Genomic DNA, 19368 nt, shown 5'->3' on the forward strand with positions numbered 1-19368 from the left:
AGAAGGGGCAATCAACATAAACATTAAAATCTAGACATGCTCTGTTGTTTTTTCTCCATTTTCAAATCCTATGATGCTGTATCTTTTGATGAGCATTCAATAACAACTTTGTCTTTTTAATTAATGACACTGTCTTAAGTTAGAGCAGCCTCTTACAAACAAAACCTGCACAAATATTCTTGCCAGGTTGGATTTACATACTATCTAGATGTTGAAAAAAAGTTACAGACTTGCAAAGGGTCTCCCTTCAAAACAGCACAGTGCAATAGTGATGCTTATTGTATCTGGAGCATATTGTACAGGCCAGGGCTTCCACTTTCCCATAGTGTCTTTATTTATTATGCTAATTGCCTCTCCCAGGGCAGCAGGAGAGTATCAGCTCTGTGAAATCTTCTCGGTTGGGGGGGGGGGGGTTAAAGCTAACCTGTTTTGTGCCTGAATAAAACCAAAAATCAATGCCTCTCCCTCCCCGCCCCACCCCCGTCCCCCCAAAGACGGGAGGGTCAATAGCATGCTTGTTTTTGTTCCCATCCAGTTATGTAACCGTGGGGACTTGTTTCTTTGCTTTCAGGATTTGTACAAAACACATTAAAGCTAAACAATAGACGAGAGTCAGAAGGAGCAGCCCTGGAGCTGTCTTGGGAGTATGTATGTGTTCTTTCAGGTTTGGGAATCTTTCATTAGTTCCATCTCAAGTGCTGTATGTGTGTGTGTGTGTGCGCGCGCGCGTGTAGTTAGCTGGCACGCAACACACTTCCCCAGGATTGTGTTTCCTTTTTCCTTAGATTTGGCTAAGGGTAAAGGGTCGGAGTCACATGGATACAAAGCATTTGATTAATGCCCAAGTCACCGCTGTGGCCGCCGGAGCCGCCTTCCCAGCAGTCGGGGCCGAGTGAGGCTGGAGCGCGCCGGGCGCGCAGGTCCCGGGCCGGAGCCCCGACCCCGGGAGTTTCCTCTGCGGTGTCCTGCGCCTCCCGCGCCGGAGTCACAGTGGGCGGCCCCGATTGCCCCCTGCCCCCGCGACCCCCCTGCAGGTAAAGTCGCCCGAGCCTCCTAGAACTCTGCAGAGGCACCGACTTTCCTTTCCCGCGGCGGCGCGGGGCCGGAACTGCGCGCAGCACGGCCGCCAGCCCAGCGCCCCGCTGCCCACCATGAGCGACGAGAGCGCCAAGGACCTGGAGAAGCAGCTTCGCCTGCGTGTGTGTGTGCTCAGCGAGCTCCAGAAGACCGAGCGCGACTATGTGGGCACGTTGGAGTTCCTGGTGTCGGTGAGTGGCTCGGCGCGACGCAGGGGGTAGCGCGCGCGGAGCGGCATTGTCTGCGCCGGGACGCGGCCGGTCCCAGCATCGTAGCTCCCAGATCTGCACCGGGATGCTGTGTTCGCGGGCGCGTTGATCCTTACCGGGAAATTGTAAAGACCGGGGACGCAAGGAGTTGCCAGGGGTTGGGAGAACTGAGGGTTTGAAAGTTAGTTGGAATGGGGGCGCAAGCGCTGGTCCAGGGAATTCCGGCTGCCCCCATCTTTCCCCACTCTCCTTTCCCCCTGCCCGGCATGCTCCATTGCATTGTGCAATCCTCCCCCTCTTCTCTCGCTCCTCTGGGGATTTTATGTTAAGACTTTAGCTTGCTGATTAAAGTCAGTCTGCTACATTCAAGAACATTTAGATTTAAAAGTCCTTCATTCTTCTAGAGCCTGAGTTCATTATTCAGATTCCATGGCAGTGAAGTCCCTTTAGTTAGAATAATCTTTGAAGCAAGTTTCTGGTGGAGGGTAGATACAGAAAGAACAGCAGGGTTATGATCTTTAGCAGCTGTTGGATATTAAAGCCATATGTGGCGGTCACCGGCCCTAGTCTTGCAATCTCCTTCCCCACCTCCGACCTTGGGTTTAAATCAGTCCCCGCTCAGGTTCTGGGTTCCCTGTTTCCACTGCGCGCGCCCGGGAGAGGCTCATAATAAAACTCATGTCAAACAACTTCAAATTTTCCTGGAACTGGCAGGAACTTTGTTTCAGAATTTCAGCTCACTGGAAGTCGGCTTTGTAAACGGTTCATTCATTGCAGGACCAGGAAGGACAAAACAGTGAATGAAACTTCTGAGACATAAGCTCAAAAGTTGAAAATGTTTTTATTTTTTTATTCACTGCTGCAAAGACAAAGAATTTGAAGATTGGCTGCTCTCCCCTTGATGCTGGGGAGAGCATCATTCAGACTCAGGAGATGTAGCCTTTGCAGTCTCCCCCAAATCTTCTCACCTTCTTCCACCACCATATTGGGTGATCACCTGGTCCAAAGGGAAGTGTGTCATAGGCCAGACTTCCTCCTCAGATTTCTTTCTGAAAGATACTAACTTTTTGCTTATGATTTTGATAGAAGAAATTTACTTCTTAACTATGGCAAGAAGGAAAGAACAATGTCTCAAGGGATGTAGGATGCACAGGTTGGCTTCTGTTTAATTTCTCAAGTTAAAATCAATCTACTTGAGCCTCCAGGGGCCACATTCTTTTGAAATGTAGCTGTATTTGAGAATACACTACTAGTTGGTCATAAGTAGAATTGTACACTTGCATGCAGCAATGTCAAAATAATGTTTTAAAAGAGATTTGACTTTTTAATAGCCTCAAATTTGGTTTTCATGAAACTTTGGTGGTGACAAAATCCTTTGCTTTATAAAAATCTGTGTCACTTCTTAAGTTCTATTAGTTACTTCCTTTTGGAAGCTTATGAAAAAGGTACTGTGCAGAGTCCTAATTTAGAGAAACAGTTAACCTAAATTACCTGCTTAAAAACCAACTTGTTCTGTATTTAAAGTATTTATTTTTCCTTCTCATCTTAACATCTGATTATTAAAACTGCAAACTTACTGCTCTGTAGAGGTAGGTAACAAATTATGAAAGGTATAAAACAAATTGTATTTTCCTGTTTACAAGTAGATCATCTTATAATTTCATTCTTCTCATCTCATTAAGAAATTAAGGACTTTTCCACTCTTTCTTTTTCTTTGTTCATTATTTGTGCATGTATATGTTCACGCACATGTGCAAACACACATCCTGGCCCGAAAGTCACCCTTAACAAAAGTTAGCCCTGACTTTGTTATAGTCTTGTAACTATTCAAAGCCTAAAATTTTTACACTGCTAGGTTTTCTTTTTGGGGTAATAGTTATAGTAACATTCAATTGTATTTTGTTAGGTCACCATGTAGATGTAGTCATTCTAGTTTTAATTGTTGCCTAAGCTGATATGTACCAAGAGCTTTAAAAATATTTAAACCCTTTGGCCTGGGAAATAATATTCTAGAAGTCCATCTGAATGGAATAGTAAGAAATGCAGACAAACAATAAAAGTTATTTTTTAAAAGTAGCTGTAGTATTAAATGAGTACTGTTGTAAAAATTTGATAGAGCATTCTTCAAATTTTAATATCTGTTGGATTGTCATTTAGATTTCTGTCATTACTTCAAGCTATTTAACATAGATGAAGCATAACTCTTATCTTTACTACAAAAAGATAGAAACCATGTCTTTAGTTTTACAAAGAATACATTTTTTCACTTGAGGGCTCATAAAAAAAGCCAACAAAATGGTATTATAGTTCTTGATTAAATGATTGGATGCCTGAGGGGGATACCTTTTCTTACTAAGGCAATTTTCTTCTGATTCTTTTCTCTTTTCCAAACCTTCACCTTGGGAGAGGAGAGCACTTCTCCCCACACCCACACCCACATAGTCCACAGACATTGCCTTTTTTCTCTGTACAGAGACTCAATCTGTGTGCACCTTTTTTCCAGTTGCCACCCAGGCACACACTTCTTGACTGAACAAGGAAGGGCCTGCCCTTTTATCTTGCTGCTGTCATTTAGAGTGGCTTTCTCTTCCCATGGGTGCCATGCTTTCTCAGGGCTCTTTTGCTCCTCTCTAGCCCTTAGCTACCTGCTGGATTCCTACTGGGCTTTCGAGGCTCAGTTCTAGTACTTTAGGAAACCTTTCACGCATCCCTTTCTTCCTGCTGCATCCCCCAAGGTTAGAGTGTACCTACTCTTCCCTGTATTTACTTCTTCCTTAGCACTGAAGAAAGCTTATGCATTTATTTGTTTACCTTTGCCTCATTCTGCTGGAATGTAAGCTTCTTCTTGAGGGTGACATTTTGTCTGTGTTTCCCCAGAATTTTGTAAGATGCTTGAGACATTGTAGATACTCAATAATACCATGGAATGAATGAATGAATGAATGAGCAAATTGACCCATCCTTTAAACTCTCATCCCTTTTTAGGGACAGTTTTGTAATCATCCTTAAAATTTGGATTTTGTTTTTCTTCCATTTGGTCTGTGTAGTAGTGGAAACTTTGTAACAGAATATTTTAACATTAGTGCCTGCATTTAAAACAGAAACATGATTTTAATCAGGCATTGAGGTATTAAAAGATTTCAACTCATTGTATTCTAAATTTTCATTTGAGAACATGGATAGATTACATTTTCAGGATTAATTACCTTTAGGACAAAGATAAAATAGTGGAGAGTGACCAAATTTGCTTGAATGTATGTTCTTGTTTTGCTTGGGAAATGAAATGTTGTGCTTCATTAGAAATACTTTACAACGTTTCTTCTAAAGAAATGCTATCATGGATCTAGTATTTAATGTCCAAAGTCTAGACAATAGTAGGTTGTAACCGGTTTCCTGTTTGCAGCCCAGTCACAGGCATGCCCAGATCACGAAGGTTTCACAGACCCATATGAGTGGGTAGAAGATGGACAAATCTGGGCCACCCTCATGGACCTCACTTCATAGCCACATAACAGTCACACAGGGCTCAACACTGAAAAGGACCTTGAGCAAGGTTCAATGCTCTGCCATTACCGTCTTGAAATTCTTGCTAATTTTGTCTTTAAATTTGTCTTTTTCAAGCAAAGTCCTGTGGGGCAATGCAGTGTGAGCAGAGTGGACCCATAAAAGAAAGGAAAAAACTATATATTTCACCACCTGTAATAGTACATTTTTCTCTGCTTTTTGAACAGAAGGCCTCCCAGTTTTATTTAGCATTGGACCTGTGTCACTGGAGCAAGTGACATCAAGGCAGGATGACCATATACTTTTCTGTCTAAACTGGGATACTTTTGGGAGTGAAAGAGAGCGCTAGTAATAATTACAGCGGGATACAGACATAAACTGGGATTGTACCTGGCAAATCAGAATGCATAATTATTCCATGCTGTAGGCACATTAAGGTAAAGTTATGTTTGTTGCCATGAACCAAAGATACTGAAATTTGTTATCTGTCTAGGCTTTGACCTCAGATACCCCAGAGTCTGTCCTGTCTCCAATTTACTATGTAACTTTGGACACATTCTTAAACTTATCAAGCCCCATTCTCCTCATCTGTAAAATAGGAAAACAGTAAATGTCTCAAGGTTGCAGTGAGGATGAGATGATGAATATGCATTGGGCCCAGCTTAGAGTCTGGCTTACAGGAGGGCCTTCTAAAAAGTCACTTATTTCCTTTGATGCTATAGTTGTCACACAGAATCACACATATTGGTCATCCTTAGTGTATAATTTTTGTCTCTATTATTTTCTCCTCTACTTTTTTATTATGTCCCTGAGTCTCTTCTTTGCTTCCTCCCTGTGTTTCCTTGTGTGATACACTCCTTCCCACGGTGCTCCACAAATGCCCAGTGGACTTGAAGATAACGAAAACACCTTATATCTACGTAACAACTATATGGTGTGTTACAGTTTACTCTAAATGATTGCATATTCATTATCTTATTTAGCCTAAGATATGTGTGTCTTTTAGCTCTTTCAAATGGTGCTCCCTAGAGCTCCAGGGTTCTGTGGTTTGCTTGGGGTCCTCACAAAGGGTTAGAGGAATTGAATGGTGTGGATTCAGGCTGTCCACCCTGGCTTCTCGCATAGCTCCCCTCCTTCCGCTTTGTGTTTTTGCTAAAGTAGCAAGAGAAACCACTTAACTAGAAGGTAAACTCCAAGAGAACAGGGACGGTGCGTTTACTTCCTCTGTACACTTTTCTTGGACTAAATACAGTGCTTTGTAAATAGCAGGTGCTCAAGAAGAAAAACAGGCAAATAAAGCAAAAGCAAACAAAGCAGTTTAAATGAATCTGAAAAGAACTTTTTTAAGTCATGATCTAACTTTTCCAGGCAAAGATTAATCAATTCAACACATCATCTTAAGGCTTATGTTACTGGCTGCATTGTGACTCTTGACCCCACTCATGTTGCAGTCCTAACCATTAGTCTGTGAATACTTTCTATGTCCTGTGGGAGGAGCAACAATAGAGTGATAAACGAAGTAGGTGGGAGACATACAGGTGCTCCCTCAGTCTGGGATCAAAGGAAGTTTTGGGGAAGAGGTGATAATGGAGCTGGCTCCTGAAGGCTGAGGAGGAATGGGCAGATAGGGAAAAGAATTATCCATCCCAAAAATGTAGCATGTTCAGTGTGACCTTGGTATGGCATGTTGGGTATGTTGGCATGACCTGGCATGCAGGAGGTGTTGAAATATTCTTCATTAAGGGAGATTCAAAGTTCTGTGTGCTTCATAGGTATTGCCAGATGATGAGGTAAGTTCAGTCCAGTTTGAGTAGGATTCCATTCTTTAACATTCCGACTTCAGCTAAAGACAATGAGATAGCAATTGTGAGTGTATGCTTGCTCTTTTTTAAAAATAAAAAATATTTAAGACTTGCAAGTGCCAAGGTTGACACTGGAAAGTCATCTCCCGTTGAAAGAAGTTGCCAGACCAAGATTCCCTGAATCTGTGTCTCTGAGTGTCACTTTCAAATTCCTTCTCCTTGGCCTTGGCTGGTTGGCTCAGTGGATAGAGTGTTGGCCTAGTGTATGTACATCCCAGGTTTAATCCCTGGTCAGGTCACACATGAGAAGTGACCATCTGCTTCTCTTCCCCTCCCTCTCTCTCTTCTCTCCCTCTTCCCCTCCTACAGTCAGTGGCTCCATTGGTTCAAGCATTGCTCCAGGCATTGAGAATAGCTCAGTTGATTGGAACCCTTGGCTCCAGATGGGGTTGCTGGGTGGATCTGAATTGAGGCACATGCAGCAGTCTGTGAAAATTCCTTCTCTTCACTCCCTGCTTCCTCCATCTCACTGGCCCTCAGCATGCATGGCCTCTTCAACAATCCACACACACATACAGAGCAGACCTCTTCTGCCTCTGCTTAATCTGGGCCAGGTTATAAACTTCAAAAAGTGTTGTTGTTACTTACTGAAGGAGAACATAGGCCAATAATCCTATAAACAACACAAAAGATAAACATAGCCTAGCATGTGTAATATGGATTTCTTCTCCTACCAAAGTGCTCTGGTTCTCGGGGTTTGCAGACTCTTTCCTGTTTTTAACTTAAGCCGCGGACAGCTTCTCTTTGAGCCCCCTGGCTGGGCACTACTCCTGGGCTGATTTGACTGGGTTCTTTGTTTTGTGGTCATTAGCCTGAAGTGTCTATTTAAGGGTGGCATCAGGAAGCTGCCCTTAAGGTGTTCTGACTCTTGCATTATATATACTATGAACTAAATGGGATTCATGCCTAATTCTGATTTTTGGAGTGGCCAGAATCTACTCCCTACACAGAGGGATGTATCTTCAGCCTACCATTTCATTTGCATAATTGTACCTTATTAGAATATGATAATGTTAATGGAAAAATTGTATGTATTGAGATTAGCTTTGTTTTTTAGCAAGATAATTCTGTCAATGGATTTGAGGAACAAAGACTGGAGTCTAGTTAGCCATTAGGAGTTTCTGCTATTATGACAGTCTGGGTAAGAAATGTGGAATGCCTGCTCGAAGGTAGAAGCAGTGAAGAAGGTACCAAACCTAACCACAGAAAACCAAACACCCAACAACTAGGAGACATTTCTTGGGTAGAACTGTTTGTATTCATGTTCACTCAGAAGTGAAGGTAAGTAGAATGGAGAATACAGGTGGTGCGTAGGTCTCTAGTCTGAAGATAAGATGGGCAGTGACCTTAATGAGAAATGCGATTCAAGGGACAGAACTGTGTTGGGAGGGGGAGAAAAGGGAATTTGGTTTTGGATGTGCTTAGCTGAAAATTCTGCTGATTTTTGAAGATAGGAAGATAAAAGTTAGGAAAGAATGTGGGGCAAAAGTTAGAGATCTAGAAATTTACTAATCATATATGTGAAAGCTATCAGGTGGATCAGATGACACAAGAGGAACAATTTGAGGAAGAAAACATACAAACCACACGTTGGATGTGGGAGAGCCAAGGTTAGAGGAAGAAGCGAATACCCTGGTAACGGATTGAGCCATCAAAAGTTGAAACAAAGAACCAGGATGAAATGATCTTTTGAAAGACAGGGAAGAATCTAGTTCCCAGAAGGAAGGTTTCTTCAAAGTGTCAACTTGAGAGAAGTACTTACTATGAAGATTGAAGGTTTGGCCATTAGAGCGTCTTTGGGGTTTAGCATCAGTGGTGTGTAGTATGTGTGAACAGAAGCCTGCTTAAGAATGAATTGAGATGGAAGTGGAAGCTGAGGAAGTGAAGAATATGGAGAAACTAGTCAAGGAGCATGGTGGTAAATGCAAGCAAAGAAATAGATTAGTATTGTAAGGAGATAATTTTGTCCAGGATGATTGAAGTAGATGCCTACAGCCAAGGAGGAAGAGAGAATGAATAGAGCACTAAAGCAGCTACAACAAACATGGCAGAAGTCAAATGCATCTGGCAAGCCTTGGCAAGGGCCTCTACGGCCCCGGGTGACAGGGCACGTGGTGAGATTCACTGAGCCATCCCACCATGGAACGTACCTACAGCAAGATGTCATTGCAGAACCAAGGCTGAGCAAGTTGTCTCTTAAATAATTTAAAAATTTTGTGTCTTCTCTAGTCTAGAGCTTTTGGAACTGCTGGGATGGCCTTTGTACCTCCTTGAGAAGACTCACCAGCGCTCTGCCTCCCTCCCTGGGACAGTGGGCCAAGTGCATGGTACAGAGCATGTGTTAGGGAATCTGATGGCCTGGGCTTAAGGTCCTGGCATGAAATCTACAAACTGTGTGACTTTGGGCAGATTACCTGGCCTCTTTATGCCTAGTTTCATATTTGGAAAACACGTTTGATACCTCACAGGGCTGGCCTGAAGTTCTCATCTGTTCCTATAGGGCAAGTCTTGGTAGGTAGTAAGTAAACATAAGCATTTTCTCTCTTTCTCCCTTTCCAAAATCGGAGTTTTTTCTTTCTCCTCTGTTTCTCCTCCCTCACAGACTGAGTCTGGAACTTGCTCAGGCCACCTGCCCTGCTCCTGACCCTTTAGTTTTCCAGTTCTAGAGGCATACACGAAGGCTAATCCATAGAGGAAGGTCCTAAGGCAGAGGGGCCTTCAGGAATGCAGGGAGGGGGGTCTTGCAAATACAGGAGTGATGCTGTCCTCTGGGACGGGGAAGGAAGGTAAGGCCAAGGGTCATGTTAGGAGAGAGGGAAGTTGGAGTTTCTACCTGGTGGCCTTCATTTCTCTGTGGAGTTGAACTTTTGTTTTCTTTGTGTTCTGTTTTGTTTTTCTGTTTGTTTTGTTTGTATAGACTGTGAGGGAGTTGCCTCCAAAAAAGTACTAAATATTTGGAACATACACTTTCAGGAATAGAAAAGGAAATTGAACATAGACTTCTGAGGTTTGTTGGATGTCTTTATATAAAACATTGTTTTATAATTATTCTTTTAAATGTGACTTTCTTAAATGCAACATATAAATTTCAAAGTCAAAATAGAGATGTAACATCTCCTGATCTGATACATCTATTATAACTAGGTACAAATCTTGGAAATACTGATGTAATCATTTTTAAACCATGATCCAAGTGGTATAGAATTTTTATATAACATTTAATGTACACAGCAATCATGCCTACTTTTTAAAAAGAAACATTGATATATCTGACATTTTGGTGTGATTATATTTTTCTCAGTGCTGGTCTTTTAACTGTGTTTTGCTGAGTGTTATTTTACTCTATACCTAGTATTACATTTTAATACCTAATAAAACTGTATTGAGTACAATTAATTTGACCTAAAATAATTCTTTTTGTTCATATTAATTCTTTGAAAATCTTATATATAATATTTACTTTATATAATGGATGAATTTTTATTCTCAATCTATTAAAATTGCATTAGCTATATTAAAATCCCATTTTCCTTGATTTATGACTTTATATTTACCTCAAAGATTTTTTTGATTTATGACATTATATAAATAATAAAAAATACAGGAAAAACATCCCTTAGTATGTTTTCCTTGCTTAAAAGTATGGTTGGTCACTTTTTCAATGGTATTAAGCATAATCAATGAAATCTTGACATCTAATAAAAACTTCTTTTTTCTAATTTTTTCCCCATTCTTATGAATTATTTCATTTGATCCAGAGATTTAATGATAGTAATTTTAATAAAATTGATACATTACGTTGAGGTTGTGATTTTAAACACTTCTAGTTAGGATAGATGATTTTAGACTTCCGTTCTCTGAATAAATTTGTTGTATTTTAGCTAAGGATGATGTATAAAAAAGGACCTGTTTTGTGGGAGAACAATTAAGCCAAGGACACTATGTTCCGTCATTAATGCAAAATGAATATTTTTCATTAAAAGGCAAACCCTTTATTTGAAAAGGCTAAGTGGTATAATACTTAAGAAGTGACCCCAACTGCTTAAATTTAGAATACTGTTATAAACAATATTCTGTGAGTTTATAGCAAAAATACAGGAACAGAGAATATGAATAGGTAAGCATTTTTATTCATGTGAAAGCCTGGTTTCTCTGAGGCAGTCAAATAAGAATTGATATGAGTGTTTGGCTTTGCTTTGCCACTTTTGTTACTTTAATGATCTATTTATGTTGTCTTCTTGCCAGTAGGAGAGGCTTTATAAATGGTGACACATTTTTTGTGATTGTGCAAGTAATGTTGATGTTCCCCTTTGATGCCTTGTAATGCCTCAACTTGGCCTTGCTCTCTTGGATTCTAGTTTTATCTCATTTGCCCCCCCCCAATAAATATTAGGAGTCCAGAAATGACATCTCCCATTCCAAAGTTTTACTCCTGTCAAAAGCACTAGAGGTGGAGCTATATAAAGACATTAGTTCCCCTAAATATTAGTCTCATATTCACATATTCCAAGATTACTTTAATAAGTCATTATTTTCCCAGAAGTGAAACTATGAGAGGAAAGAGGATTTTCATGTTTTTGGACACTTTATCTAAGTTGTGTTTGACTTTGTATAACTTTAATATATTTTGATATTGTATGTAGAAATATTTTTGTATTTATATATTTTAAATTTGACAATGTTTTTTGAATATTCTAGGCAAAACTTTATCTCAATTTTTCTTATACCTCTTAATAATGAGACTTCTGGCAGAGACTTCTAATTGCCTCTAATATCCAATATTTTTTCCTTCTGTGGTGATAAAAGTTTTAGTTTAGTACATGATTATCCAGCTTAAGATTACATTTGCCAACCACCCTTGCAGTTACGTGTGGGCATATGTTTAGGTTATGAAAACTGGAATGAATGGACGTGCTAAGGTGTGTCCTTATAACAAAGAAGTATGCACTCTCCCCTTCTCCCCAGCTGGAATGAGGAGATGATGGCAGGTGATGGAGCAGCCATTTTGGACCATGAAATGGAGGTCACACGTTTAGGATGATAGAGCAACAGAACTGAAGAAATCCATTTTTTTACTAAAGCAGTCTATCCTGTAACCTGTCAAAATTGGGCCTGTATGATAAATCAGTATTTATTTAACTCTGAAATACAATCCTTTTAAAAAAAAATTTTTTTAAACTTAATTTATTGTGTTTACATAGATTCTAGTGTTGCCCCGAATGCATCCCCCTGCCCCGTATTCCCTCAACATCTCCCTTGCCCCTTTCCCAACATCACCCTCCTCCCTTCCCTTCAGGTTTATCCCATCCTTTCATCCCCTTTCCCTCTGTCCTCTTTTCCTGTGGTGCCTTTGATCCAACCTCCTCTGTCTCAATTCCGTTCCTCAGTTCACATTATTTCTTGGATTCTTCAAATGAGTGAGGTCATATGATATTTTTCTTTCTCTGCCGTGCTTATATCACTTAACATAATAATTTCCAGGTTCATCCATGTTGTTGCAAAAGGTAATATTTTCTTCTTTTTCATGGCCCCATAGTATTCCATTGTATATATGTACCACTGCTTTTTAATCCACTCGTCCACTGATGGACACTTGGGCTGTTTCCAGATCTTCGCTATTGTGAACAATGCTGCTATAAACATGGAGATGCATTTCTTTTTTTGTGTTCTTGGGATATATTCATAAAAGTGGGATGGCTGGGTCAAAAGGCAGTTCCATTTTTAATTTTTTGAGAAAACTCCATACTGTTTTCCACAGTGGCTGCACCAGTCTGCATTCCTACCAGCAGTGCAGGAGGGTTCCCTTTTCTCCACATCCTTACAGCACTTAGTTCTGTGTTGTTTTGTTGATGAGCGCCATTCTGACTGGTGTGAGGTGGTATCTCATTGTGGTTTTAATTAGCATCACTAATCATTAGATTAGTGATGTTGAGCATTTTTTCATATGCCTATTGGCCATCTGTATGTCCTCTTTGGAGAAGTGTCTATTCATTTCTTTTGCCTATTTTTTGATTGGATTGTTTATCTTCCTGATGTTGAGTTTTACAAGTTCTTTATAAATTTTGGTTATTAACCCCTTATCAGACATATTGTCGAATATGTTCTTCCATTGTGTGGTTTGTCTTTTTATTCTGTTCATAGTGTCTTTAGCTGTACAAAAACTTTTTAGTTTGATATAGCCCCATTTGTTTATCCTGTCTTTTATTTCACTTGCCCATGGAGATAAATCAGCAAATATACATATATTGCTGTGAGAGATGTCGGTGAGCTTACATTGTATGTTTTCTTCTAAGATGCTTATGGTTTCATGACTTACATTTAAGTCTTTTATTCATTTTTAGTTTATTTTTGTGAATGGTGTAAGTTAGTGGTCTAGTTTCATTTTTTTGCAAGAAGCTGTACAATTTTTCCAACACTATTTGTTAAAAAGACTGTCTTTACTCCATTGTATGATCAAATATCAATTGTCCGTAAAGGTGTGGGTTTATTTCTGGGTTCTCTGTTCTATTTCATTGATCTATATGCCTGTTCCTATGCCAGTACCAAGCTGTTTTGAGTACAATGGCCTTGTAGTATAACTTGATATCAAGAAGTGTGATACCACCCACTTTATTCTTCTTTTTCCAGATTGATGAGGCTATTCCAGTTTTTTTTTTTTGTTTGTTTTGGTTCCATATAAATTTTTGGAATATATGGTCTACATCTTTGAAGTATGTCATTGGTGTTTTAATTGATATTGCATTGAATTTATAAATTGCTTTGGGTAAAATAGACATTTTAATGATGTTTATTCTTCCTATCCATGAACCCGGTATATGCTTCCACTTGTTTGTATCTTCCTTGATTTCTTTTATCAATGTTTTATAATTTTCCGAGTAGAAGTCTTTAATCTCCTTGGTTACATTTACTCCTAGGTACTTTATTTTTTGTTGCAATAGTGAAGGGGATTGTTTCCTTAATTTCTCTTTCTGATGGTTCATTGTTGGTGTATAAAAATGCCTCTGATTTCTGTGTATTAATTTTATTTCATGACAGCTTGCTGAATTCATTTATCAGATCCAGTAGTTTTTTGACTGAGACTTTAGGATTTTCTATATACAGTATCATATCATCTGCAAATAATGAAAGCTTTACATTTTCTTTTCCAATTTGGATGCCTTTTATTTCTTCTTGTCTGATTGCTGTAGCTAGGACTTCCAGAACCTGGTTGAATAAGAGTGGTAAAGGGGGCACCTCTGCCTTGTTCCTAATCTTACGGGGATTGCTTTTAATTTTTGCCCATTGAATATGATGTTGGCTGTGGGTTTGTCATAGGTGACCTTTATCATGTTGAGGTATGTTCCCTGTATTCCCACTTTGCTGAGAGTTTTGATCATAAATGGGTGCTGGATTTTATCAAATGCTTTTTCTGCATCTATTGAAATTAGTATTTGTTTTTTTTCCCTTCTTTTTGTTTATGTGATGAATCACATTGATTGATTTGTGAATATTGTACTATCCTTGCCTCCTCAGAATAAATCCCACTTAATCATGTTGTATGATTTTTTTTTTATGTATTGCTGGATCCAGTTTGCTAATATTTTGTTGAGGATTTTAGCATCTAAATTCATCAGGGATATTGGCCTATAATTTTTCATTTTGTTGTCTTTGTCTGGTTTTAGAATCAGAATTATGCTTGCCTCATAAAAGGAACTTGTAAATCTTCATTCCTCTTGAATTTTTTGAAATATCTTGAGAAGGATAAGACCTAGTTTTTTGAATATTTGGTAGAATTCACCTGTGAAGCCATCTGGCCCAGGGCTTTTGCTTGTTGGGAGTTTTTTAATAACTGTTTCTATTCATTTGTTGTAATCGGTCTGTTTAGGTTTTCTGATTCTTCCAGATTGATTTTTGAAAGATTATATATTTCAAGGAATTTTCCATTTTACCTAGGTTGTCTGATTTTTTGGCATTCAGTTCTTCATAGTATTTTCTTACAATATTTTGTATTTCTGTTGTGTCAGTTGTTATTTCTCCACTCTCATTTCTATTTTATTTATTTGAGCCCTCTCTCTCTTTTTCTTGGTGAGTCTAGTTAAAGGTTCATCAATCTTGTTTACCTTTTCAAAGAACCAGCTCCTAGTTTCATTGATCCCCTGTTTTGTTTCTTTAGCCTCGATGTCATTTATTTCTGCTCTGATCTTTATTATTTCCTTCCTTCTACTAGCTCTGGGCTTTACTTGCTGTTCTTTTTCTAGTTCTTTTAGATGCAGGGTTAAGTTGTTTATTTGAGCTTTTTCTAGCTTCGTAAGATATGCCTGTAACGCTACGAACTTCCCTCTCAACACTGCTTTTGCTGTGTCCCATAAATTTTGAGTTGTTGTATGCTCATTATCATTCGTTTCTAGGAATTTTATTATTTCTTATTTGATCTCATTGTTAACCCATTCGTTATTTAATAACATGCTATTTAGTTTCCATTTTTTGAGTATTTTTCAGTTTTTCTGTTGTAGTTCATTTCTAGTTTCATGTTATTGTGATCAGAGAAAGTGCTTGATATGATTTCAGTCTTCTTAAATTTGTTGAGACCGCTTTTGTGCCCTAATATGTGGTCTGTCATAGAGAATGTACCATGAGCACTTGAGAAGAATGTATATTCTGCTGCTTTAGAGTGGAAAGTTCTGAAGATATCTATTAAATCCAGTTGATCTTGTGTGTCCTTTAAGTCTGCTGTTTCTTTGTTAATTTTATTTCTTGAGGATATATCTAGTGATGTTAGTGTGGTATTGAAATCCCCTACTATTATAGTATTGCTGTTGATCTCGCCCTTTATATCCATCAAAGTCTGCTTTATATATTTAGGTGCTCCTATATTAGGTGTGTAGATATTTATATTTGGTTATATCTTCCTGCTGGATTGCTCCCTTTATCATTATATAGTGGCCTTCTTTATCTCTTACTATTGCCTTTGTTTTAAAGTCCATTTTGTCTCATATAAGTATTGCTACCCCAGCTTTTTTTTCATTTCCATTTGCATGAAGTATTTTTTTCTATCCTTTTATCTTCAGTTTATGTGTATTTTTTGTTTTGAAGTGTGTCTCTTGTAGACAGCATAAATATGGGTTCTGTTTTCTTATCCACACAGCTACCCTATGTCTTTTGATTGGATTATTTAATCTATTTCCATTTACGGTTATTATTAATATGTAGTTGTTTATTGCCATTTTATTCTTTAAAGCTATCTTCCTCTCTACCATATTGTTTTCCCTTTTTGTTCTGTTTACAACAGGCCCCTTAACATTTCTTGCAGCATTGATTTGGGTGTAATGAATTCTTTGAGTTATTTTTTGAAGCTTTCTATTTCTCCTTCAATTTTAAATGATAGCCTCGCTGGATAAAGAAGTCTTGGTTATAGGCTCTTGTTCTGCATTACTTTGAATATTTCTTGCCATTCCCTTCTGGCCTCAACTGTTTCTGTTGAGGAGTCAGATGTCATTTGTATGAGGGATTCTTTGTAGGTGATAGCCTTTTTTTCTCTAGCAGCCCTTAATATTTTCTCTTTATCTCTTAGCTTTGGTATTTTAATTATGATGTGTCTTGGTGTATATTTCTTGGGTTTCCTTTTAATGGAGTTCTCTGTGCATCTTGAACTTCTGTGACTTTTACCTGCATCAATTTAGAGAAGTTTTCAGCTATGATTTCATTGAACAAGGTCTCTATCTTCTTCAGGAACCCCTATGATGCGGATGTTGTTTCTCTTTAGGTTGTCACAGAGCTCTCTTAGAGTTTCTTCTGATTGTTTCAGCCTGTTTTCTTTTTGCTGCTCTGCTTCTGTGTTTTTGTTTATCTTGTCTTCTAAATCATTGATTTGATCCTCTGGTTCTTCCAGCCTGCTTTTAATTGCTTCTAGTGTAGTTTTCATTTCTGATATTGTATTTGTCATTTCTGACTGGTTCTTCTTTATTATTTCAATTTCCTTTTTGATGCTTGTTATCTATTTATGTGTTTATTGTTTCCATCCATTGTTCTAAGGTCTTTCAGCATTCTAGTAATTATTATTTTAAACTCTGCATCTTGTATTTTGCTTATTTTCATCTCACTCAGTTCATTTTCTGGCAGTTTTTCGTTAGTCATTTGGATTGTACTTCTCTGTCTTCCCATTTTGTCTGTGTATACTCTCCTCATTTGGGTATGTTGTTTGTAGAGCTGGGTAAGTTGAGGGTTGTTTTTTTCTCTAGTATCACCTTATTGAGATTTCACATTTTGCTTCCAAGTTTTCATTAAGTTATGCAAATTATTAATGAATTGGCAAATTTTAATGTTTTTTTCTGCCTTTGACTTGTCAAACTGAATAGTTTTAATATTTTAAATATATTTTTGTTCTGTCTTTTTCAATTGAGTTTTATTGGGGTGATGTTGGTTAATATAATTATACAGGTTTCAGGTGCTCCATTCTACAACACATCTCTGTACACTGTACTGTGTGTTCATACCCCCTCATGTCAAGTCTTTGTTTATCACCAGTTATCCCTCCTGTACCCTCCTCCACATCCCCACCTCTTTGCTATTACTGTACTGTTGTTCATGTCCATAAATCTTTTCTTTTTATTTTGTCCTTTTCTGCTCTAGTCTTCCACCTCCCTTACCCAACACCCCCACCCCAAAGCTGTCAGCCTGCTATCTAGGAGTCTGTCTTTCTTTTGTTTGTTAGTTCCTTCTGCTCATTAGATTTCACATATGAATGAAATCATGTGTTACTTGTCTTTCTCTGACGGGCCTATTTCACTTAGCATAAAGCTCTCCAGGTCCATCCATGCTGTCACAAAAGGTAATTTGTTTTACCGCCGGTAGTATTCCATTGTGTAAATTACCATGGCTCTTTTATTCCCTTATCTACTGATGGACAGTTGATCTGCTTCAAAATCTTGACTATTGTAAATGGTGCTGCAATGAACATAGGGGTGCATATATTCTTTCACATTAGTGTTTCTGGATTTTTAGGATAAATTCCCAGAAGTGGGATGACTGAGTCAAAAGGCAGTTCCATTTATAATTTTTTGAGCACTTTTCATGATGCTCAACATCACTAATCATCAGAAAAATGCAAATTGAAACCACAGTGAGATATCACTACACACCTGTCAGAATGGTTATCATCAATAAATCAATACACAACAAGTGCTGGTGAAGATTTGGAGAAAAGGGAACCCTTGTGCACTGTTTTTGGGAACGCAGACTCATGCAACCAATGTGGAAAGCAATCTAGAGTTATCTCAGAATATTTTTAGTTTTCTTTATGGAACTTCTGTAGCTCACCAATGATTTTTCTGGATTATGCTAAAACCACACTTTTTTTTCTGCTATTGTTGTACTTTAGCATTTTTTAAAATATATTCTTTCTTATGAAGACCAGAATCTCTGTGTTTATTATGTATATTTATAAGGATATTTACTCAGCTGCTTTCACTGAGGCCAAATATCAGTAGTTTTAACAACACAGATGGATTTTTTTGTGAACATAAAATCTGTATGTAATCATTATGGCTATTTTTTTGCTTTCTCTGTTGGAGCTCTGCTTATTTAATTTTTTAAATTACTGCTTTCTTTTTTTTAATTTTTTATTTTATTTTATTTATTCATTTTTAGAGGGGGGAGAGAGAGAGACAGAGAAAGAGAAAGAGACAGAGAGAGAGAGAGAGAGAGAGAGAAGGGGGGAGGAGCTGGAAGCATCAACTCCCATATGTGCCTTGACCAGGCAAGCCTAGGGTTTTGAACCGGTGACCTCAGCATTTCCAGGTCGACGCTTTATCCACTGCGCCACCACAGGTCAGGCCTATTTAATATTTTTATACTATTGCCCAACACTGTTTTTGGGGAGTAGGCAGCTCAGCTCCATCAGGTCATTTAGAGACTCGTTCTCTCTGTCTATTGCTTCACCACCCTGAGGACCAATTAAATTCAAGTCTGTGGAAAGGAGAGCCAGCCATCAGTATTGTATGTACTTCTCCAGGTGGTTCCATTGTGCTAAGAAGGTTGGGGAACCGATACACTAAAGTGTTCTTATCTGTCTAGTTGAAGCTAGCTAACCAGAGATTTTCCTCCCATTTCAGTCCCGGCGGGGGGCAGAGAGTGTGAGACAAATTCTACCCGTCACTGTCACACTCTTGGTCAGAACCGGCTGCAAGGGAGACTGGGAAATGTGTTGTGTCATTAGGTAGCTATGTGTATAGCTTGGGGAGTTCTATAGTAAAATTAAGAATTGGAGAATTAATACCGAGAGGCAAAGTGTAGTCTTTTCCATATTTTGGAACCCAATGATACTTTAAGCTCCTGTCATTAGAAAATCATTTGTGTTAATTCTTGGGTTCCTTTAACGTAAGAGCCTATTGTACTTAAATTATAATTTGAATTATTTTTTCTTCAAAACAATGTATTCTTATTCACATAGAAATTCATCTAATAACATCTATCTATATTTTCACATATATTTGTAAGACAGCCCTATAGTTTTCCCCCACATTGGCATTCATTACAGGATGAGTTTGGGGGGATTTAGAGGTTTTCATAATTTTTTTATTTTTCTGAAGTCTCCAAAAGAAATATCCCAAGGTAATATTGAAATAACCAATTATTATGTGTTTGTATGTGTCAGGTGCTGCATATTCATTTATAATTCACAACTCACAAACTACCTTCAAATCTTACATCATTGTAACTCACACTAGAGGACATGCCAA

At 38.4% G+C, this 19368-nt stretch overlaps 1 protein-coding gene across 1 annotated transcript in view; it reads left to right on the top strand.

The window, feature by feature from the left end:
* Positions 1 to 563: 563 nt before the first annotated feature.
* PREX2 (phosphatidylinositol-3,4,5-trisphosphate dependent Rac exchange factor 2) overlaps positions 564 to 19368 on the top strand; it is a 283206-nt gene continuing 264401 nt past the window's right edge. Inside the window, exons 1-2 of the mRNA XM_066266273.1 lie at positions 564 to 644; positions 786 to 1268. Coding sequence (XP_066122370.1) covers positions 1152 to 1268 — 117 coding nt within the window. The 5' untranslated portion in view covers positions 564 to 644; positions 786 to 1151. The remainder of the gene's footprint in view (positions 645 to 785; positions 1269 to 19368) is intronic.

The sequence above is a fragment of the Saccopteryx bilineata genome, chromosome 3 (assembly GCF_036850765.1).
Source record: "Saccopteryx bilineata isolate mSacBil1 chromosome 3, mSacBil1_pri_phased_curated, whole genome shotgun sequence".
Taxonomy (NCBI): domain Eukaryota; kingdom Metazoa; phylum Chordata; class Mammalia; order Chiroptera; family Emballonuridae; genus Saccopteryx; species Saccopteryx bilineata.